Here is a 24,608-nt window from a genome sequence, read left to right as displayed (position 1 = left end):
TTATATAAAATGTTTTAATGGCTGATTGTACAGACTGAAATGAAATGAAAGCCCCTGTTCTGTTAGTTACTTTAGGGTGGTATGAATGGGTTTTATCAGCAAGAAAAACCTGGGAACTTCAGCTCTTTAGGTTTTTTTTTTTTTTTTTTTTTTTAACACTGACTTCAAATATAACATTTGTTTTAATGCATGTTTCTTTTCCCACAGAGTCCACTCTGAGATTGCCAGGAATATTCTGGATGAAGCGCAAGCATGCCTCCCCCCCCCCCCCCCCCCCCTTGCCCCTCCCCCCCATTCAGTTTCTCATTGTCAAGCTAAAAAGACTTTCTGGCAGCCAGGCTTATTGCTTATAAGCTGACACACTAGTTGTATAATTCTTTGAACCATAAAAACTAAAAACAAATACATGATAAAAATAATTGATGTGAGTCCAGCATCCCCAGTTGGTTTACAGGTCAGTTAATCACTAAGTGTAACAGAGATCTGTGGAAAATTTGGGAGTGTTTTTATTTTTATTACCCTGTTTTTTTATCGTTTTTGTTTTTCTACTGTTATTTTGCTGTGATTTTTCTCTTTTTTTATGTATTTGTACTGATTTTTGTCCTCTGTTCTTTCCTGTGATTTCACTTTTCTTTACTGTAGTTTTATGGATTTTATCTTTGTTTTTGTTTGTTCTTTGTTTATTTGGAGGGGCGCCATTCTTTCATGTATTCAGCACAGGCCTGGAGCTGGTGATAAACAAGGGAGAAAACCACACACTCACAGATTATTTTATGATAATTTTACAGCTGAAACTAGAAAATAATTCCAGGCAACCTGCTTACATTATAAAGGTTAATTCATTTGTAATAAATCCAGTCATAAAGACGGTAACAGGATCCTGATTTTCTGCACAGTCTTTAGGGTTTTTTTTCCATAGTACCTACTGGGACAGGCCCAACGTGGCACGACTCTTTTTTTCCATTACAATCGAGTACAACCTAAAGCACATCAGGTTGTTATAGCAACGTAGGGAAGTGTCTTGTGATGTCATTTGTATGCAACATGGACGCCGAGATGATGGTATACCTGATTTAGGTGAAGGAGACGCTCTCATGATTTATCGAGTGACGCCACTGATTAGCCAATTGATGGCATGGAGTCTGTTGGACGGTCTCAGACCATTTGGAACCCTAAAAAAACCATGTCGTTAATGACTCTCCGGCCACCCTGCAGCCTCTTTGTTGTGTGCATCACTGTATGAAGAAGTGATTGCGTAGCCACAGTATCAACAGACTCCCTGCTCATCTCTGCTCTTTGCTCACATGGAAACATACACTAACTAAACTGGATCTAAATCCTCTTCTGTCCACAAAGGGAACAACAATTGCCAAGCCCAGAAATTTTCCACTCTTTCACATCTTCCACTTTCCTGTCTGTCTCATGCTGCCGTACATGCAGGTACCACAATGAGACGAGCCGTTTACGTTCAGAAAATGACCACACTAGTCAGTAGGAACTGCCAACTCACTCAAACTACTCTCTAATGACTGCACAGTTTTAATTTTGGTTTATTTTGGAGGGCCACACAGACTTTCCATGGCATGCTTCTCATGTTTGTTCAGCTCAACTGATGCAACGCAACAAGAACATGAACAGCAGGAAACCAGAAAGAGGAAGAAGATTCACACCTGACTAGGAACTGAAACCGCAATACTTAACCACATAGAGCTGTTTTCTGTTTTAGGTCTTTCTTTTTTTCGGTGGAAACATTTAATTACACTGTGTTTAAATATCTTAAATTACCCTGACACACAAGGAGAACCAACACTGAACCAAAGAAAAACTACACTGAGGTGAGAGAACACCCCGAGTCTCCAATTTGAGACAGATCCGTTAATAAATGTCTTCACTACTGGCTAGTTAAAATATGAAATAAATATATAAATTAATAATAATTCAAGTGTTGAAGTCCCATATTTGAAAATAAAAAACTTCAAAAGCAACTAGTGACCAGTGCTATATTTCACAGAAATGCAACATTAAACTAATGTTTTCATTTTTGAGACTGACTTTGAAAGCAGGGACATCGCTCAGGAGTAGTCTGAGGTTAAGCTGACTGATAAACTTAATTCAGGCTAGGTTTAAATATACAAAGAGGCATTAAAACTGCCACAGAGTAGCATTTTCATGTGTCACAAATCTTGCAGCATTCACTCTGGCTGTCAGCATGCTGACCGTCTGACCCCTGCTTGCCTGTAGCCATCATTGCATTACAGTTAGAATCTTGACTGCTGATCACGCCGTTATGTATTGGCCTCAGAAGACTTCGTACATGAAATGAGCAAGTAATCCACTTGTGAAAATATGCCCGTGTTTAATCTAACCCCAGACTCTTTTTCTCATTTCTGCTGATGTTTTTGCTTTTGTGGTATCATTTGTCATATTTGTTCGATCCAGCGTGAAAGCTGAATGAAAAAAGCGTTTACTAATTTTTGTGACTAAAAACTTCATGTTAAAAAAAAAAAATACTATTATAGTTCTTCTGAACCATTTAACCATTTTTAAGAAGTACACACAGCCTATGTATGTAAAGCAGCGCTGTGGTGGGGATAACAAGAGGTTTCAGATTGCTTGATATGAAACTGAGTTTTATTTTATTAATTTAACATTTTAATGGATTTTAATTCCTCTAATTAATCCCTTTCAACATGTAAATTAATCAGAACGTTTTTTTGTATGTAATTTGTATAGTATTTTTTCTCTCTCTTATTTTCTTTTCTAAATGTACTTGTATATTGTTCACATGTTGAGATAAATTACCAATCAAATCAATTGATTCACTTTATGTTCAGAAGGGCCGGTAAAAACGTCAGGGTTTTATTTTTAACACTGTTTCAGACGTTAATATTAAACATGCAGTCAGACTTTCATGTGTGTTTGTGAGGGAGGGCTGAAAGTGAGTGGATCGGCCTTTTTAAAAAAAAAAAAAAAGCATACCTGAAGAAATATCTGATGTTAGAAACTCTTGTGTACTGTTTGTTTGTATATTTGTCTTTCTTGCTGCTGTTACACCCAAATTTCCCCTTGTGGGACAATTAAAGGATTATTCTATTCTAAGCTCAAATTTCACAGAAGTCATGACATCCATCCAAACTTTAGACTGTAAAAAGCAGGGGTGGGTTTTTATAATCGATTCATCGATTAAAATCGATTCTGGCTTGGATAACATAAAATCGATTCATTAAAATCCTGAATCGATTTTTTAATATAAATTTATTTTGCCCAAAATGCCAGAATCTCAGGTGAAAGATCACAAAATTTCAACAACCACCAAACAACTAAGACAGTAAATGAGAGCAGGTACACGGATTCTGCACATAGACGTAAACACACAGCGCGGACCCGCGGATCAGAATCAGTTAGATGTCGCCTTTCTCACGGTCGGGGCTGAAAGCCGACAGCTCGCTGATTCTGATCTGTCGGCGGGTCCGCGCTTTGTGTTCACGCCCTTTATGAGCCGATTCTAAAGCTGTTAGTTTGATCTCTCTCCAAACAATATTGACCGAACCAGCAGCAAAAGAAGATCCAAACGCTTCACATAAACATCGTCATGAATTCACTCTTTTACTGTTTTGCTTCCACCACGATGCACAGCTCTCTCTCTTTCTCTGTTTTCTTCATTATTCGCTTGCTTGTTACCCACAAGACTACCGTTGTTTACAGCGCTGTTGGCCGCTGTTTTTTTCCCTTTTACATTCTTCCGAAAAGAAAACCTCATTTCTGCTGTTCAATACTGAACAAATTTAAACTTTTTAAAATTATGCAAAATGCTTAGACGTGTCTCTAATAAAACCGCTGTAATGTCAGAGGTAATGTTCATATGTTGATTAATGGTTTTCTTTCGTTTTTGATGTACTGCAGAATATTTTTATAAAATCCCAGAACAGGAAAATCACCTTCATGTTTTTCTGTGTTTTATCTTCAGCTACTTTGACACAAAGGCATCTACTGTGATGCTCACACCTTTGATAAAGTCTTGCGTGTGTCAGCTTCCTTTTTATTGATACAAAAATATGTAAATGTACTGATCTGAATTATATTTTTGACTGTCAAAATTTCCCAGATTTAAATCGAATCAAATCAAATCGAATTAAATTGAATCGTGGATCAAATCGATTCGGGACCTTGTGAATTGGAATTGAATCGATTCTAGAAATCAGTGACGATACCCAGCCCTAGTAAAAAGGTTTTTTTATGCTAGACTCACCCACGCTCTGATTCCACAGCAGGAACACCGTCAGGCTGTGGAGACAAAGAAAGACACCCAGGTTTCAGTGTAACTCCTGTGACACAGCTGATGATACTGAAATCCAACAAATCCAGGAATGTCAACGAGCAGGTTCAGTGAAGCTCAAGTGCAGAAACAGCAGTATTGAGTATTTAAACGAAAATTCAACCCATAATGAAGCATTAGAGGTAAAAACATAAAATGAAATAGCATTTTAATTATATAAAATCCTTCCAAAGTAAAACTTAAACTAGATTAAAAGTAAAAGTCAAAAGAGTGGACTCGTCTTTTCATTTTCAAGGAAAAACGGCCAAAAACGTGAACGTTAAACCTTCATAAAATATTTTCTTGGTGTTAAGTTGGGCTTTTTTAAAATTATTATTAAGAAAGGGAGTTTTAAGCGTAAATGAGAGAAAACTGAATTATTGTGTGGATTTTTTCAGTTTTTAAAAATCATCCGTGATCCAGGGTTTCACCATGTGTTATTCATCTAAAAATGTTATCTCGACGTGTTTTTAACTTCAAACTTAAAGACGATGGAGTGAAATGAGTTAGCGGAGAAGCGGCAGGAGTTAAAGCGGCTCCCTGTGAGCTGGTTATATGAGGAGAAGCTCGTTTATCTGCAGTTAATTCAGAGAAATTCTGTTTGTCTTGTTTGACTTCTTTAAAGTTGGCCAGTTACCGGAAGTAGCTTAAGCTAAAAGAAAACGGCTAACGCTGAACTACGTAGTTAGCCTCGATGACCCATCACACTCATTTTATGGCCCAGTCGTTGTCGGTTTCATTACTGACCTGATTAAACTGTTCATGCCGTTTCTTTATCCCTCCCAGATGCCCAAAATAAATTTTATATTTACTTATTACTTCTAGTTTTCCAGCTAGCTAGACACTCCTGGCTCACGTATCCCAGTAAACGGAAGCCAAGAGGCAGTCATTTCCGCTTTAAAAAGTTCAGTATAATAATAATGCACATACTATGAGAAATATTTTTTAAATATATCTCGGCTGTGTTTATGTGTGTTTACAATGTTATTTCAACCCCCAAATTTAAAAATCCACGTTTTTTAAGCCGTCTACGTCAAATTTCTGCTAAATTGTTGCGATTTGTGCTCCGAAACTCCAGATTAAGCAGATTTTCCAGCTGTAACGCACCTATCACATATTCTGCAACTGCCTGACATCAGTGAAAACACCATGCGCACAGGCGGAACCTCATCATGCTGTCTTCTCTTTCTCCTCTTGCGCCTCCTCCAGCACTGGTGTTGCGGAGACTTCTGCAGCCGTGTCCATGTGTGGATGGTTCTCACTGAGCCTGCGTGAGGGAGAAAAAACAGAAAAAAACTTCAGTAATTACACTTAAACAGAAAAACTGTTTAAATAAAGTTTATTTGAAAAGTCATGGATTGTGCAGGGAGACAAAATTTACTGCAACACCTCCTCCCGTTTAATCCTGCAGGTAGTTTCCTGCTGCTCACAATAAATAATCACAGTAAAAACAAAAACACTGTTTTAATGCAAGAATAGCTTCAATGTTTCTTTTTTTTGTCTCCACATATTTATTTACTGCATATATATATATATATATATATATATATATATATATATATATATATATATATATATATATATATATATATATATATATATATATAGTCCAAAAAGATTTAGACTCTTTTTTCATCTTTTTTCACCTATCAAAATAAAAATAATGAACTCCTGAGGCGTAACATCCCGACGATTTGTCATGTCCCGCGGCGTTCCCGAGGAACGACCTTCCGCGTTCTAGGAGCCGGGTTGCGGATGAAATCCAGTAGAATGACGGTCCCGCGATAATACACGTTGGGCACAGTGAGATCCTGAATGTAAACTTGTTTTTATGGTTTGAAAAAAACGTCTAACGGAAATTTTAAAATATATTTTTAAGACTCCCCAAGAGGGAAAGAGAAATTTCTACAAACTGTATTAAGGTATTGGATGTGGTCATAGAGATGTAATAGCTTTTTGTTCGACGCCGCTGTCTACTGTGCACATATCATTTCAGCCTGTGTTAGTGTGCTGCTTCTGCTGCCACAGCAGTATCTCAGTGGGGATAGACGGCCTGGGGGACTTTTAATCACTTTTATTTATATCATATTGTGTTTCTCTTTTCAGCAGAATTTCAGCTCGTTTGGGAGTTGGTTAAGGAGGAACTATGTGGGAGCTGTATGATTTGGGGAAGTAAAGTTTGTCATTTTATCTGTAGTTTCTGTGGCTGTGCTTTGCTTTCAGGTCACTAATTATTGCAACAGTGATTTTTATTTGTACTTTATCTGAGTCCTGAGAAAAGAGAGGTCACCTCAGTTCAAATGAATGCCAGCATTAAAAAATCTAAATATTTCCAAAAAATTTATTTTTTAACATCCTTTTTTGTTTAAAAATTCATTTTCCTTTTTGCAACATTTTACTCATAGAATAAACATTAAAAATCATTTTATCTCAACACTGAGTCTCTGTGGTTTTTTGTGATTAAACCAGAACCACATGATCCCAACATAATGTTAATGATATCTGCACCATATAATATCAACCTGCTGGTGTTCCAGTTTAACTTGTTTTGGTGGTAACTGTTTATGTTTGTTTATATTGTCCGTGTATCCGCGCCAATGCGTCAGAGGTTGTGACAACACCTTTTCAGAAATAACAGTAAACAAAGGTTGCTGTGTCCAGGTCATGAAAATCTATATTTGTGTTAAGATCGTAGATCTAATTATTCCTCTGACTCCACTCGTACCACAAACCAACATTTTCCTCTTTGACACCACTGATCAACCATATAGATACACTTCTGCACACATCCTGTTTGCACAGCTAGTTGTTTAACACCACGCCCATATTAGCTGTGGCATCGCTTTGTAGAAAGCAGACAAATGCACCTTCAGCTTTTCTACAGAATAACTTAACCTGAGATCAAATTCTGATCTGTTTCAAGATCACAATGAAGTTTAGAACACCTGGAATTTGAGCAGCGTGTTGGATTTACTGTTAATGAAATCCAAACAGGTCAAACCATCATTAAGGAAACACGTTGGCTTTTAAAGCGCTCTGTAGTTGTTCAATGAAAGCAATACATGTGGGAAATAGGTATGGGAGGTTTCTGGAAGTCAGTATTTCAAACTGGTTACCTTCATTTTTTAATAATAAATGTATTAGCTGAAGGTTCAGGTGCCTCCCTCGGGTTCCATTTCACTGCATATACAATAAATGTTTCCATATTTCCTGTACATGCATTGCGACTGTCAGTTTCACTTGCTACCAAGTTAGGTGTACGCTTGGTGGGAACTCGTTCTGCTGAATCTGCATCAGAGAACCATCCACTACGTGTTATTAATTTAATTTATTTTTGCCCCTCCTGTATTTAAAAGGGTTGGGCCAGCCTTTTGTTTAGAAATGCCCGTTTCTGATGCCAAATGCTTCCAACTATGGCAGGCCAAAACAAAAAAAAACTATCTACAGCTGAGGATCCCGGGGAAAAACCTGACACACCTTCGGCCTTCAGCCTATTGTTGAAGAATAAAGGTGGCCATACCAACTATTGACTTTCAAGCTTTTTAGAATTATACAAACTCTGTTTTTGCCTTAAATACTGGATTGCCTTAAATACTGTGCATTTTTGAACATGCTACAAAGAAAGCAAAAGTGCTTGAGACTTTTAAACAGTAATATTGGGTAATCAGGAAAGTGTGAATAGCTAGGTAAAAGACACAGGTACAGACAATGTGTGAAACTCAAAGCAAAACACTGGAGACAATCAAGTCCGAAAAAAATCCCACAAGCAATGAACAAAGCAAAAATGAAGACCATCATAAAGACACAGGTTAAAATAATAATCTGTATTCTGCTGAAACTCTTCAGTAGAACCAAAGACTGAAGAATGTAACAAAGCACCGAATTCACAGCAACATCAAAGGAAATAACAGGAACACCCCGACACCACTGTGGTAGCAATTATTTTGGCCTGAAACAGCTGTAAAGACATGTGTGAACATGTAACCTGTTGATCAGGTTTTTACAGTCATCTGGTTTATAACTGTGATGTCTTTCACAAAGCTGAACAGTTTGTACTGATGAGGATGTGTATGGATGGCTGGCTGAAGAAGGAATCAGCCACAGTTGCGAACATGTGAACACTTAGCAGTTGTGTCGATCTTAAGTATGAACGTAACACCGTTGTTTGACGTTAGTGAAGCGTGAGTGGTTTGATTTTTATCTTAGCAAGTCAAAAAACTTTCTCTCTCCATGTCAACATGTCAGGTGTTAACAGGTGTTGTTCAATGTTTGTTTGGGCGAGTTGTTAAACCGCTGCTGTCTTTGAGCCAAAAAGAAAACTACAGCTCGGAGAATGTGTTTGAAATTAAAGGCTTTTGTTAGTGTGAGAAAATTACTTGAATCTGGCACAGAAATTTCCCTCATCATCATTTCATTTCTTATTCTGTTCTTCAGCTCACTGGCTTTTATTGTTGGTCTTAGAGATTTCATTATTTCCTATTTTTATTCCACTCATGTGTATAATTTGAATCATTTCATTATGTTTACTCTGGGGTAATCTAGAACTTTGAGCCAGAATGAAGAGTGTTGTAGGAAGGCTTTGGTTTAAATGGACCAAACAGGATTTTTCTTCTATCATTTTTTGTTGGCAGCACTGGTGATTGGCACTGTTGCCTTTCTGTGTGGAGTTTGCATGTTCTCCTGTGTTTGTGTGGGTTCTCTCCGGGTACTCCGGCTTCTTCCCAAAGTCCAAACGCATGCAGTTAGTGGGGTTAGGTTATATTTCCCAAAGGTGCGAGTGCGAATGGTTGTCTCGTGTGTTAGCCCTCAGGCTGGCCTGTGGAAAATGTGCCCTGCATCTCGCCCTATGGTAGCTGGCATAGGCTCCAGTCTGCTACAACCCTGATAAGGATAAGCGGAAGAGGATGGATGCATTTTCCTTTGATTTTTCTTTTTTTTTACAATTTGTTTTTTGTTTTTTTTGGTCATTTTTATTTATATTGGTATTTCTGAGCCAGGAGAGGGCCATAAACCTGGCCCTGACAAGAGATGTGTGTTTCTAAGTATAACAGCTCGAGCATTTACGTGGATCACATTTCATTTAAGCAAATAAACAAGAGACTGGGTCAGAAAAGTGCAGCAACATGTGGGTGTGTGTGTGTTTGCACAGCTGTCTGCTTCAGTGGCCCACTCTTTTGTGTTGTTGCTCCTGTTGTGTTGAGCTAATTGGATTAGTGTTTAAATTAAAGGATTTATTTCCTCAGTCTGACTGGAATCTGTCCCAAACTTCTCCAGATGTTAACACACACTAACTGTGTGTGCAATATAAATTAAAAAAAATCAGAAAAAAGCAAAGTCTGTTAAAGCACTCATGAATGTAACATTTAAAAATGTCAATGTGATGGAGAGCAGAAACTGAACTGTGTATGAAGATTTATGTGGGACGTTGGGGGAAATCTTATTCTAAGGTCACAAATGACGTGTTACTGTAAAGGATGAAAAGGATGATGCAAGCATGAGCTGAGCATGACAACATGGTTTTTCCTCCCTTTGGTTGCTAAAAGGTCTAAAGTTTCTTAGGAGAGTTTTTGCTGAGGTCAGCTGGAGATGAGAGATGAAGCAGATTTACCACACTATGTCCATCTTTTATACAGTATGTAAAGTCTACAAGGTGCAGACGGAGAGTGGATGTACTGGACAAAAATTGTGCTAGGTGTAGGCTGTGATGGAGACCCCCGTGGTGACCGCCAATGAGAGCAGCCGAAACAAGACAAAGAACCGTGTGTGAATTACAACTTCACTTTTATATAAAGAAAGAAAGGGGGGGATCGGCTCTGAATGAAACTTTAGGAAACAAAATTCTGTAAAATGCTTGTATTTTTTGTGGAAGGTAACAAACTTTTGGGTAATTGGCATATTTTTGTGCCATTAATGAACATTTCCATTAATAGTAAAAGCGTAAACTATTTAAATAATCATTTATGGGCATTTCCTGTCACTGTAACTCATTAGAAATACTTCTTGATATCCATAAGCATGTATTTCTATAAAATTACAACTTAATATGCATTTAGGCCAAAATATTGTTAAATTTAAAATTCTCAATTAAATTCATCTTAGTACACAACAACAACAATTGTACACTGTGACTCCAAAGTGTCTCTTCAAACAGATCATTCAGTCCATCAAAGTTTTTAATCACTGACAGACTGACCTTTGAGACTAACAAAGCAGAGCTGTTTTTTTATGTGGAAAAACTTAAATACTCTAGTGCTTCACTACTAAACAGTCTGGCAGCTGTAATGGTAAAGACGTGGAGTAGTTCAAAAGCAAATGAGAGCACATCTCAATAAATAATACATAATTAGGGGCCGCTCAGTTTGGGTAGCTCTATCAGTAACAGCCTTCTCAATGCATAGCAGTCCATTAAAGAGCACATACAGCAAGTCGAATCAAGTCAAGTTGAGTTTTATTGTCAACCCAATAAAATACACTCAAGTATACAGTGGGACGAGATATCGTCCTCCTGGATCGAAGGTGCAAAGTGTAAAAATAGGTCCTTAAAAATAGTCAGTGATCAGTGTCAGCTTCTCTGAGTTGATATCACCACTATTCATCAGCAGCACATTTTAAAGCTCAGTTTTTAAAACCTTGTGATGTAACTACAGCCCAGCAGTTCATGGTTTGCCAAACATCAAATATTTAATCAGGTTAGAAGCTAATCACTCTGAGGCTAACAAAGATTGAATGAGTACATGAAGCTGAGAATCAGGAATATTGCAGACCATGCAGCAGTATATTAATGATTAACCTCGTGTTGTGGATGATTGTCTCAGGTGTTCCCATGACTGGACTTTGGTCTGTTTTATGCATGTTTTTCCTGCCATGCGATCACATTTCTCTCTGTTCATCAGGGACTCTCATGTTAACTTTTATTGAGTGGGGAAAAGTTAGCGCTTATCCTCTAGCTTCACTGTGCTAATGTGTTTACATTATTAGTTTTTTGTCTTCATTTATACCTGAAATGATAGCAGAGCTGTACATGATTCTTATTTTGAAACTAGCGAGCTAACTCCCTGCTAACTTCTAACTCCATGAAACTTTATAAATCCTGTTATCATGGATGTTATTGTTGTTAAACCTCTTATTGTTGGTATACACTGATCATTTTATTAAAGATGACAGATTTTAGAGCGTTTTACTCTCAGGCGAAGTGTTTGTTTGACTTTGGGAACTAAAGAGGAGTTTGTATCAGCTAGCATTATAAGACGTAATAGGCAGATAATCATCTATAAACTCAATTTTAGAGTTTATCTTTAATGTCAGATCAAGTGTGGCCTGTGTGTTGCAATAGCAAGAAAACACAAAGTATGAGGTAGCGAATACATCAGAGTGGTGCTTAACAGACATTTGATGTGTGTACAGCATGGATGGATTTCCCCACAGGACTGACTCACAGATTCAAACCTAAACATAACAACATCAATTATTTATACCTCTCATTACGTCTGAGCACTCCTGCAGCACTGTATGAATGAGAAGACCTATAAAATGGAACGATCGTGGCTCAAGAGTTGTAATTGGAAGGTTGCCGCTTCGAGCCCTAGCTTGGACAGTCTCAGTCGTTGTGTCCTTGGGCATGACACTTCACCTGTTGCCTACTGGTGGTGGTCAGAGGGCCCGGTGGCGCCAGTGTCCGGCAGCCTCGCCTCTGTCAGTGCGCCCCAGGGTGGCTGTGGCTACAATGTAGCTGCCATCACCAGTATGTGAATGTGTTGATGACTGGATGTGTAAAGTGCCTTGGGGTCCTTAGGGACTAGTAAAGCGCTATACAAACCCATATGGAAAAGATATATACAAGTTTGTATCTGTCTTGTGTGAAACTTGTATGAAAAGCATATGAGAGTGAAAACAGATATAAGATCCCTTGAAAATTTATATAATGAAACTTGTATGTTTTGGATACTTACTAAAACAATGTATGAAAGTAATGAGAAAGTGGCCACTTTCATGAGTAAATCATGTAAGCCTTATATGATTTACTCATGAAAGTGGCCACTTTCATGAATAATCACATATAAGTTTTTACTATTTCTTTTCCATATGGGAATACAGGCCATTTAAAATGTTACTTAAATAACATGACATTTATTTAAATCAGGTCATGTCCTGCAGATAATTCAATAATAACATGTCTTGTTCACGTTCTCACAATTTGGCTTCCTGTCTTCATTTAAACTGTAGCCACAGTGACCAAATATGTAATACCAACACACTCACTACTTTGTCTTTTTTTGTGCACTTGCCAAATAACAGTTCCCCCAGAACTCAGAACAAAAAGGTTTTATTTGCATGCAGTCAGTTCCTGTTTGGTAGTCTAGCAACTGCCAAAGGCTCTCTGCACCAGTATTCACACAGCTGTCTCTTTTTAAAATGTTCAAGTAATTAAAAATAAATAAATAACCTGGGTTACGAAAACAGAAGTAAAAGCATGCTTTTTGCTGCTGTAGCAAGTTAAAGGGGAGCTGATGATGAATTGCAGTTAAAGGCTGGGTTTTTTTTTCACTGAATTTCTGCAAAAATTCTTAGAAATGTCACTTCAAAGTGACGCATTTATGCTGATGCAAAGTCTGAAAGGATGCATTCCCAAGACAAGAAAAAAGTGCACACATTTGCACTGAATGATCACCAGCCGGCTGTCTTTTTGTATGGTGTGTTTTATTTGTGGAAAACTCAAAGTGGCTCTCTAAAATCGGCTTCTCGCTTGAGGAGCTAATTGAGCGTCAGTGATGAGACCACAGCGTGTCTTATTAACACCAAACACAAATGAGCAAATCAAAAAACAGCATAAACGGTTGCATTTGCATGCTTTGTTGCAAAAACACAAATGTTTTCTTTTTGTTTATTTAAGTTGGTCTGAGACTTTCTGTTGTGGTCTATGGTAAGATAGTCTGCATTAGGTTGTAATTCTTTTATGACTGACTCGGTGCCTACCCCAACAAACACACACACACACACACACACACACACACACACACACACACACACACACACACACACACACACACACACACACACTTTGCTCTTTATGAGTAATAACCATCTAAAGACGGAGACGTGATGTAAAACCACAGCACAAGTGTGTGTGCACTGCTGTAAGAGGAAAGGAGGCTTTTGCATCAGACAAGCATTGTAGAACACACCCTTGTAAAAAAAAAAAAAAGAAAAAAAAAAGCCATGCACACTAACAGGCTTCACAAGAAAGGAAACAAATGTTTTTGTGTAAAAGTTGCAAAACAGTTCAAAGAAACTGAGTCAGTAAAACATTGAGAGGACAACACGTACACCTCTGTAATTTTGGTTATTTGGAGCAATTTTATTGAAATGGATTTATCAGAGCCAAAAACAGACACAACATGTTGTGATTTCTTTTGCTCTGGAGTCATCCCGTACTCTGAGGAATATCAGATTCATGATGCTGGGAACAATCTACGGGCTGCTGTGCAGCCTGTATAACAGAGCTGCTGATGGACATGCTCAGACATGCTTTGGACAGCTGAACAGTTACAATGTACAGAGTGAAAACAGTTGAGCTGAGAGTTCATTCTCAACAGTAAACATGTCTGAGTGTGAGTGATAGCAACAGTGAAAGGAACATTTAATTTAAAGCAAAGTCACTTTTATAGTGTCACTGAAAGTGATGTGAGGAAAACAGAGGGATATTTTTTTTTATTCCAGTTAATCTGAAACAGGAAACCCATTTTAGACCATGAACTCACCAGCAAATTGTTTACTGAGGTCAAGGCCGAGCGTTGCTTCCCTACAGACCTCTGCAAGACAGGAAGTCTGGCCTTGCTTCAGTTTGACTAATGTTACCTAATGCTAACTTGTCTTTTGATGTGACCGAATTGCTCTTTCATCAGATATAACGCTGTCTGAAAGTGAAAAAGTGAAGTGTCAAAGTACAAGCTGTTAATGTGTGAGAGGATTTGTGGTTGAACAAGGTGTTACAGAGTTACAGTCATTTAAAATATAACTCTCAGTGAGATGACCCAAAGTCTGAGATGAAGACGTGTAAACTCATACTTTAGGTTCAACGTGAACATTCACATAGTTACATCATAGCAACGGTGATAGAAGCAGGAAATAAGAACAAGGCTTTTATCGTGATTATAGTATGATCTACAGTGCATCGTGAGCAGAGGTGGGTAGTAACGAGTTACATTTAATCCGTTACATTTTCTTGAGTAAGTTTTTCAAAAAATTTTACTTTTAAAGTACCTTTTTTGCATGATTCTTTTTACTTTTACTTGAGTACATTTGTGAAGAAGAAACGGTACTTTTACTCCGCTACATTTGCAAAATTTGACTCGTTACTTTTTTGTTGAGTTTGTATGCACCTTGTCACTCGCCCTATGGTAGCTGGGATAGGTTCCACCCCCTCTGCAATCCTGATAAGAGGAAGAGGATGGGTCGTAACAAACGAATGAGCTAGTAGCTATGAGACAGTCGTTTGCCATGTAGCAACATGCCCAGCACTCTGTTGTGATCAAGCTTTTCTTTAATCACATTTTAAAACTAGCACGGGTGCCTTTCCTGTCACAGCCCCAAGCGAAATAGAGTCTCCTCTTGGGACTGAACCAAGAAGCATTCATAATTTTTGACAACTGCACTTTACAGCCAGAGACAAATTTTTAAACAAGAGTAAAAACAACTAAAAACAAACAAAAACAACACACTTCAATGGCTGCCATCTTTGCCACAGAGCCAAGATCTGACATTGAGGTCAGAGGATTATTGAATACATTAGAGTAGGGCTGGGCGATATGACCCAAAATTCATATCTCGATATTTTTTAGCTGGGTGGCGATATAAGATATATATCTCGATATTTTTTTAAAGCCATAAGTTAGAACAAAAAGAGAGTTCTTAGTCACACTGTGTCCCAGATGTCACACAGGCATTTTTATTTACATACAGCATAGATTTATATGAAGAAATTACTCAAAAATAAATTATCAGCATTTATTAAATAATCATGGTCCATAAATAAAAGAAAACAATGTTGTTTTTGTGCATAACAAAAAGCTCATAATTGTGCAGTCAAAATGTAAACTAACAGACGCTGAGCATAATAACAAAGACAGATTTCACAGCTGCTCTGTTCCCAACTTCTACTGCGTGACTGACAGCCGTGAGTTTGAAATCCGCTTCGTAACCATGTCTCTTAACAGGTGCCATTTATGGTCCTTATACACACATAATACGGTAATATTACGTCGAAGCACAGTACGTATTACTCCGCGAGGCTCCAGACTACGGTAGCCCTAATGCTCCGACAATTCATCAAGCGCTGCAGCTCCGTAGCTTACCAAAGTCGTAAAACATTTTTTGACAGATTGCTGAGTACCACCTGAAATCGGTTCGTGGTCAGTAAGCACAACCAGAATTCATACATTAGGCACGCTGTCAACTTTTGAGAAAATGAAAGGATTTTAGGCCGTGCAGCCCCTGTGGGCTGCATGTCATTAGCATGGTTAGCTCGTTAGCGCGGTTAGCTCGCTAACACGTTGACGCCGTCCAGCCCCACAACTCGCTAATGGAGATTTGCCGTGTCCTTCTGGTTGCTGCCTGCAGTTGAAGCTATGGGGGAGGGGGAGTTGTATTCAGTGAAGGAGAAGCGAGGCCGAGTAACGTTGCGTAGAGACAAAAGTGAACGAAAGAGAGGCAAACTTGTGGCTCCACAAGTATAATTATAACGTAACATAGACTATATCGATATAAAGGATATTGTCACATCAGGCACGTGCGGGGGGGGGGGGGGGGGGGGGGGAGCTAGAGGGGCTAATTCCTGCCTGCCCTTTTGTTGAGGCAACTTTAAAAAATATATATATATATATTTTAATGTGTGTGTGCGTGCGGAGTCCTGTCATTTTTCAAACTTAGCTTCATTTGCGGATTCTCTCTCCGATCTTACAGTCGATCTCACTTGCATACAGTAGCTGTCACATACGTGATCATTTTTCATTTTTAACTCTGCAGGATGTCGAGACAGAATGAGACCAAAGTGGCCGAAAGCAACAGAAGCTGGTGTGAGAACAGATGAGACCTGATACCGACGATCCTGTCATACAAAAATGACCATAAGTTTTCAAACACTGCTTTAGACTCTACGACACAATTTAATTAATAATCCCAAAGAAAATGCAGGATCTGCAGGAGAGTTGTTGGACGCGTTATCAGATAATTGCTGTGTTTTTGCTGCTCTTACAGTTTTCAGATACTATAAAGGGGTTTTTAACTTCAATTGGGTGAGTCATACCACATCCTACTGAAAAATATCCCAAGAATGCATTGTGGGTAAACTGCCATGACTCATTTCATCATAGGGGATAAATAGCTATTCCAAACAAGTCCGAGCAAAGCAAAAGAAAGCAAAAAGCAACCTTTACTTTGTGAAAGGTAACATACCAACTCAGTATCTTTGCAGTCTGAAATATTGAAAATTGACGATCTAGTGAAATTCCAAACAGCACAAATTCTATTCAAAGCAAAAAATAAAGAACTGCCAGGTAATATTCAGAGTATGTTTCTGTTCATGGAGTGAAACTGTGGAACAGTCTGAATATGGAATTAAAGCAATGTCCAAACATAAAACAGTTCAAAAAGGGTTATAAAAATATGATCTTCCCGAACTATAAAGGCATGGAGAATATTGAAATTAAGTGAATGTCTCTATTTAAAAAAAATAAAATTCATGATGTGATATTATAGTCTATAGTATATCAGAAATCTGTTCACTTTTTTTTATTACAAATTATATCAGTAAGGAAGCTGACTAAATATTAGCTGATAATTTATGGCAAAGGGGCGGAATTAAATAAGTGTTTACTTCTTCACACTCCCTTTCGACATGTAAGTTAATCAGAACGGCAGGTATATTGAAATGTATTGATTTTTTTAGTATAGTATTTTTTTCTCTTATTTTCTTTTCTAAATTTACCTGTATATTGTTTACATGTTTGAAAGAAATTACCAATCAATCAATCAAACTTGGAGAGAGTGTAAAAGAGATTTGGGTACAGTTTTAAAGAAATGTTTTTCGCCCCTAAATTTTCATATGGATATCTGAAACTGAGACCCTTAGCCCCCTTGCTAGCTACCTCTCCCACATTGTAAGAGACCTTGGGGTACTCTTGGATAGCTCCTTCAAATTAGAGAAACAAGTTTCTACTGTGGTTAAATCCAGCTTCTATCAGCTATGTCAAATTTCTAAAGCTAAACCTTTTCTTTCCCCCAAGGACCTTGAAAAGCAGATTGCATGCATTCATTACCTCTAGACTGGACTATTGTAACTCTCTTTATTTAGGCCTCCCTCACTCCTCTCTCTACCGTTTGCAATTAGTACAGAACGCTGCTTCACGCCTTTTATCAGGTGTTAGAATGCATGATCATATGACTCCGGTTTTAGCTAACTTACACTGGCTTCCTGTGAAATTTCGCATTGATTTTAAAATTCTTTTACTCATAAAATCTTTAACAATAACATGCCTAGCTATTTAACAGAACTTCTGCATTTGTATAATCCTAAAAAAGCACTAAGATCTTCAAACTAGATGCTCTGAATGCAACCTAAGTCTAAACTGAAAACCAGAGGTGATCGTGCCTTTGCTATTGCAGCACCTAAACTGTGGAACAATCTCCCTACTGCCATTCACACTTCTGAGTCTATTCAGTCTTTTAAATCTCGCTTAAAGACTCATCTTTTTTCCCTGGCTCTGACTTAAGACAGTTTGACTATCATTTTGTGGCTTCTAAGATTGTCTTGTCTTGTGTTCCTGTTTGGTAAATGTGTCTTATTTTATTTATTTCCTAATTTGTGAAGCGCTTTGATCGACATTGTTGTTTTTAAATGTGCTATCCCATATGGAAAAGAAATAGTAAAAACATATATGATTTACTCATGAAAGTGGCCACTTTCTCATTACTTTCATTTTTTTTTAGCAAGTATACAAAACATACAAGTTTCATTATATAAATTTTCAAGGGATCTTATATCTGTTTTCACTCTTGTATGCTTTTCATACAAGTTTCATACAAGACAGATACAAACTTTATAAGATTTATATATATCTTTTCCATATGGGTTATAAATACATTTTTGATTTGATTTGATATCTGCCGTGAGGACAAATCTGGACCAGGCTTGTGTCATCAAAGGGCCTGTAACTCTGAAAGTACTCACAGTATGAAGACAAACGTCAGACTGGCTTCACGAGATGTGCTGAAGTTTTTGTAAGAAAAGAAATCAGCTGATTGTGACGGGGTCAGGGGGAGCACTGTTGCTCTTACAACTTAGTACATCGAGCAGCAAAAAAACCCCACTTAAATTCTAGTTATTTATTTTAATACTGAGTGTGTAATCAAATCTGCTGACATTTCCCATGATATAATGCCAGAAAACACTCAAAAACACGATGATGTGACTCCAGACCTTTTAAAATGTGGGAATCTTTAGTCCAATAGATGCTGAGAGCAGTGAGAGCCTAAAGTGATTTTTTTTGCAGCCGTCTACTCTAACGTCTCTCTGAGGGTTAGAACTCATACTCCAAAAAATGGATATGGGGTGGATCATTATCAGCCTTATGAGCCCATGAAAAACAATCTCATATTCTCGTACTTTATTTTTTTCATTCATTTCTTAATCTTCGACTCTGACTTCACCGTATGCAAGCCAAACGAGGCTGCCGTCCCATGTTTAATCAAACTTTCAAGCATAACACTACAACACTAGTAGTGTAGCCTGTGGTAGTTACAGGTAGTCTGTGTCACTGTGAGCAGTGCCATTCAGGTTAAAGCACAACAACATTGCTCATTACATACATGTTCAATCCAGGGATAATACAGTTCACAGTTTGCAGTTCATGTTGTGGTTTTTGTAAGGCTTAAAAACACATACTAAACATATTCCAGCAGCACAGAATACATATTGCACTTATAACAAGCTATAAATAAAATACCTGAAAACGTTGAGCACATACAGTGGAATAATAGAGCCAGATGAAGAGGCACTAACAGAAAAATAAGATAGAGGGAGGACAGGAATCAAATCACATTAATGCTCCAAAGGAATTAATTCTGAAATCAAAACAGGCATCGACAAACACCAAAACTGAATCCTCAAACACCAGACTACCTATGAACATGCTGCTAACTAACCCTTAGTCTGATATATGAAGCAGAAAGTTTCAGCTAAACCATCAGTCCTGCTCCTCTTCTCTCAATGTTTGACACTCTGAGTCTGAACCAAAGACCTACGGCCCAAACTAAACAACTAAACAAAGAGGATGTCCTTGCTTTACTGACTGCGTCTCTTTTGCATTTTGACAGCTCTCAGAGATAAAAATGTGAAGTGACAACAGACATTTACCCTTATTCTCTCCCTCCTCGTCTTCAGACTTTCTTTTGCAAAGTGATGAATAGAAACAGACAGTCGAATTGACCACTTTGTATAACTTCACACAGGAAGCGAAAACGAAATCAAACATAAAGGAAATGCTCTTGTTTCAATTCCTAGGGGAGGCATGCATGGTATGACAGACACCTGGGTGAAGCAGAAAGGGTTTTACTCAGAACTGTAGAAAGGGAGTCAGAGAGCTGTCAGGAGATGAGATGAAGAAGGGCCAGACAACAGAGGATGGTAAAACGTCCTCCCCTGAGTGTTGCTCAAAGGGCTCTGAAGCTGTGGGATTAAACTTCCCTGGCACAAACTGCCATGCAGACCACTGGCGAAGGGAATCATCTGCTAGTTACACTCGCAGTAGCACAGGAACAAAGCAGGAGGGAGAGAGACAGAGAAAGAGAGCCAGGGACAACAACGTCACATTAGAAAGGTATAGTAATCGTCCACAACTATTTTCAGTTGCGGATGATACAGGATTCAGAAAGTTTATTCATGCAGGCCCATATGACTGAGAATGTGCATCTTCTTTTTGTTTTCATATTTTCATTTATATTTAATTGTGTTGTGGTTTGCAGCATTTTGTGTTGTTTCATTTAAAAAAAAAAGCTGAAAATTTAAATAGTTAAAAGTTGAACTGTGACTAGTTGGTTTTCGTTTTATATGATTTATTTATTACATTTTATGTGGAGTGAATAAATAAAAGTATATTTACGGTGGCCCCTAGAGACAAAGCACGTACAAACTTCACAATACGTACAAACCCTGAAGCACGTACAAACTCCAAAACACATAAAAACTCAGAAGCACGTAAAAACTCCAAATACACGAAGAAAACACAACAGAAGTGCTCCAGAATGCTAGGCCCAGCATTGAGCTTTTGTTACCTGCACTGTTCCAAAAAATAGAAATGTCAAATTATTTTACAGTGTATTTTACAGTTGTGTACTGTTTTTCTAGAATATCATTACATTTACATAAGTAGACTGTGATCTGACACGTCAAATGTAAAATAACATAACATCACTGTAAATGTAATAAAACACAATTTACTTGTTTTTTAAATAAATTTTTTTGTACATATGCATATTTAGATTGTAAAAATACATTCACAAATGTATCATGATTTCACAAATATCTGTCCGTTATTTGAAAGATTGAACTGTTGAATTCAAATGTAATGCTATGGAAAAGTATATAACATGATCCCTATAAGCTTGTGTTACATCACATAAGTATTATTATCGTCACTAGTTAGAGCGATCGTGGCTCAAGAGTTGGCAGTTCGCCTTGTGATCAGAAGGTTGTCGGTCCGAGCCCCGGCTCAGACACTCTCCGTCGCTGTGTCCGTGGTCAAGACTCTTCACCTACCGCCTACTAGTGATGGCCGATGGTGCGATATGGCAGCCTCGCCTCTGTCCCAGGGCATGCAATCAATTATTATTTAAACCAACTGTTAACTGTATATTTCTGTACATTTACGTATTATGATTCATATTTCCACATTCAGTGACCTGGTTTATAGGTAATTTCATTGTTTGATCACGTTAAAATGTTCCTAATTTAATGTCTAAAAGCATTTGGAAAAGACAGAATCCCATGTCAAATTAGAGCAACAAACTCTATTTTCATTACTGAAAATAACTGTATTTTTATAGGACAGTTATTTTCTGTTATTTTGCGGTCGTATTTTGGCGCCCCAGCTGCCGGAATATTACCGTTTTTTTAAGATGTTTTTTTTTTCCTATTTACAGATGATTTCATTGTTTAATGACATTAACATGTTCCTAATTTAATGTTTAGCGGCACTTGAAAAAGGCAGGATCCCATGTCAAATTAGCGCAACTAATTGTATTTTCATTACTGGAAATAACCGTATTTTTATGCGGGAGTTATTTTCTGTAATTATACGGTCGTATTTTGGCTTCAGCTGCCGGAATATTACCATTTTTTCAAGATGCTTTTTCTAACAGTGTAGAGGCTACACAAGCCAGCAAGTACCAACGACTTGCTGGCTTGTGTATGGTGTATTAACAGGTAAATGAACATTTTTTTTAAATTATTTGAATATATATGGTGCTTGTGTATAAATACACAAACAATACATATATGCTTTCAATTGTGTAATTTAAGTGATCTAGGTAGCTCTGTTTTGAAGTTCAGTTAACGCTAGAAATGTGTTTTGGAGTTTGTACATGCTTTGGAGTTTGTACATGCTTTGTCTCTAGGGGCCACTGTATATATTTATATATAAACATATCAATAAAACCACTTTTTTTATACATTAGTAATTCCTTTTGTGCATAATGTCATATTATTGTTAATAATAAATTAATTAAAGCAAAAAACAACCTGAAGAGTCGGTCGGAGCCGCAAGAGCCAGCTCTCTAAAAAGATCCGGAAATCCCATCACTACAAGAGACGCTCAGAGAGTTTGTGCGTTCGCTCAGACACATAAAAAAATAGAGTGAACAGTGCTTATGACTCTCAGACTGAAACATGAAAACAGGTCCGTTTCACAGTTTCCAACACAATTATAATAAGTATGAACCATGTCGTCTTTGATTTTCCAGGTATAAAAAAACAAACAAACCTCCAAGTCATTTTCGCCCGAAGTGACAGACTTGCTGATTTTGTCCATGACATCAGCAGCAGAAACTGTGACCAGTTGTTGCCGGTTTCACCAAATGTCATTAGCGCTGCAGTTTTACTTTTGGGGCTTGGCTTAATGAGAACAGAGTTGAGCGAAAGGGTGAAATGAAATCTGGGGGACGGGGCTGATGCAATAAGAATTGGCTGCGATATCTTCCAAACTTGCACAATTTAAGCATGCTTTGCGCTCTCCTGCCAACTCCTACCCCACACTAAGTATACTGAGCTGGAACTCATTGTTATTAATAAATCTGCTCTACATTTTAAAGGGAACACGGACAGTTTATTAAGGGTGTATGAATAGTTTTCGATGTCTGTCAGCTAGACCGATTATTGCGCAAACCGTGAAATAAAAACGACACATCATGTCAGTGTAGGATCTGGGTCGTTCCCGATGAGGATAGCCTATTGTGAAATGTGAAGCTCACCTTGAGAGCCTGGAGCTGGACCTGAGGACTCCCGCGGACCCTGTCACCTCAACACAAGAATAAAGCGTTGCCCCACTGTCTTCTCCACACGTGACATCTGCCCCACTGACGTCTGACAGATCCTCATTTTTACAGAGAGTGCTTCTGCTGACAAGGCGGCGCTCTGAAGAATGAAACTTTGTGACAGCAGAGAGCGGAGGAGGAGTGGTGGGAGTGACTCGTCCAGCCTCCAGTGACACCGGAAAGAATAAATATTTAAATATTCAATCGCGCTTGTCATTTATTCATGGACAACACGAATTTAAAGCTGAATTTTTGTCTTCATCTACCGGACAAACAGAGCAACTACAAACGGTCTTCACAGAGAACCAGAATGCTCATGTCTGAGAAGAGAAGCGCATTTCCCGTCTAAAGAGTTCAACATCATTAAACTGATCATATTAACATTTAAATCATTCTTATGCATCTAAAAGCCTTCCATACAACACCCCAAAATATAAAAAAGGTCCTTTATTTTCAACTAATCCATCCTCTGAGTGAAACAGCAGCTGTGTGTTGTCTTCGTGTTTGTGCTTTTCCTCCAGTCGTATTCAGAGCATTAAAACATGAAATAACCCAAAGTAATACATGACGAACAACATAAATGGCAAGAAAAAAACAGTGGCCTTCATTTCTTCTAGGTCTTATATGGTGGATCAATATAGCTGCTGAGCTGGACAAAAAATCCCAGCATGTACAGCCATCACTACAGAGGAAGCAGCTGGCAGCAAAGCAGACACCAGAGACCATGGAAGGTCAGTGACAACTGAGAAACACAGGGTGGGTGCCCTGGATTTATCCCTGTGAGGTCTGAGCCAACATCAGTGATGACCTTTGTACTCTAAACCCATCACCCTGACTCCATGCTCTCCTGCATTTTGGAGATCAAGGGACAAAAGAAATTCAGTAAAAGTATAATTCTAACTGCAGAAACCCAATTTTCATATTCTCTATAATATGACCTTTCATTGTAAGAATTCACTGCGGTGAGAGCGTGAGATCTCAGAGAGTTAAATAGCCTTCAAGAGTGAAGGACATTACTGTCATATAACATGGTGATAAACTAGCTCCATCCAATCTCTTTCTTTGAAGTCTTTCAGTGGCACTGGCCCTGACAGTGGTTAAAACCTCACAATTTCCAGTGAATGTACACTCACACTTTATTAGGTTCACATTCTACACTCAAAAAAATGAATGAGGTGGATTGTTCAGTGTATATTAATTATTTATTTTCATTTTACTTAAAATATATGTTTTTGTTAAGTTAACATATGTTTTTCTAATCAAGTCTACGTAATTGTGTCTATTATTCAACGTACATAATACTAATGTGTTACTTGATCGCATAACATTTAAGTTAAGTCAATTAGGATCGATATACCTTGTATATCCACAAGGTGGCAGTAATGCAAAAACAGTTGTAATGAAACCGCGCAGAACAAGAAGGTTTCACGGCTTGTGCCTGCTCATGCGCAAGACTTCAAATTTAACTGAAAAAGGCTGTTTTGGCGCCAAGCTACTGTTTCTTTGAGAGGTAAGACCACTTTTTTTCTTTGACTATGTTGTGTAGTATCTATATGTCCAGCATGGTTATATTTTGCGTTTGTCTTACAAGACATGTTATATCGTTTGCGTGCGCTTGTTTTACATTAGTTTTACTGGGTCCTGGACATGCTTATTTTGTGGACTGTGTAAGAAACATTTTTATTGTTTTTTGTTTTATTAAGGGATTAGC

The 24,608-nt window shown here is 38.0% G+C and overlaps 1 protein-coding gene across 3 annotated transcripts in view; it reads right to left on the bottom strand.

Moving 5' to 3' along the window:
* LOC146607911 (T-cell surface glycoprotein CD4-like) overlaps positions 1-23,000 on the bottom strand; it is a 33,214-nt gene extending 10,214 nt beyond the window's left edge. Inside the window, exons 1-3 of one of the 3 annotated variants that reach the window (XM_085347431.1) lie at positions 22,835-23,000; positions 5,423-5,582; positions 4,250-4,284 (exon numbers count right to left, since the gene is read on the bottom strand). In XM_085347431.1, coding sequence (XP_085203557.1) covers positions 4,250-4,284; positions 5,423-5,466 — 79 coding nt within the window. In that variant the 5' untranslated portion in view covers positions 5,467-5,582; positions 22,835-23,000. The other 2 variants (XM_085347433.1, XM_085347432.1) reach the window with 2 other exon arrangements.
* Positions 23,001-24,608: the final 1,608 nt, after the last annotated feature.

The sequence above is a fragment of the Diplotaxodon limnothrissa genome, linkage group LG23 (assembly GCF_057381915.1).
Source record: "Diplotaxodon limnothrissa isolate DT_005_m linkage group LG23, D_limnothrissa_male_GT1.1, whole genome shotgun sequence".
Classification (NCBI taxonomy): Eukaryota; Metazoa; Chordata; class Actinopteri; order Cichliformes; family Cichlidae; genus Diplotaxodon; species Diplotaxodon limnothrissa.
Note: the sequence above shows the minus strand (reverse complement) of the source record. Positions and strands in the feature narration are given on the sequence as shown.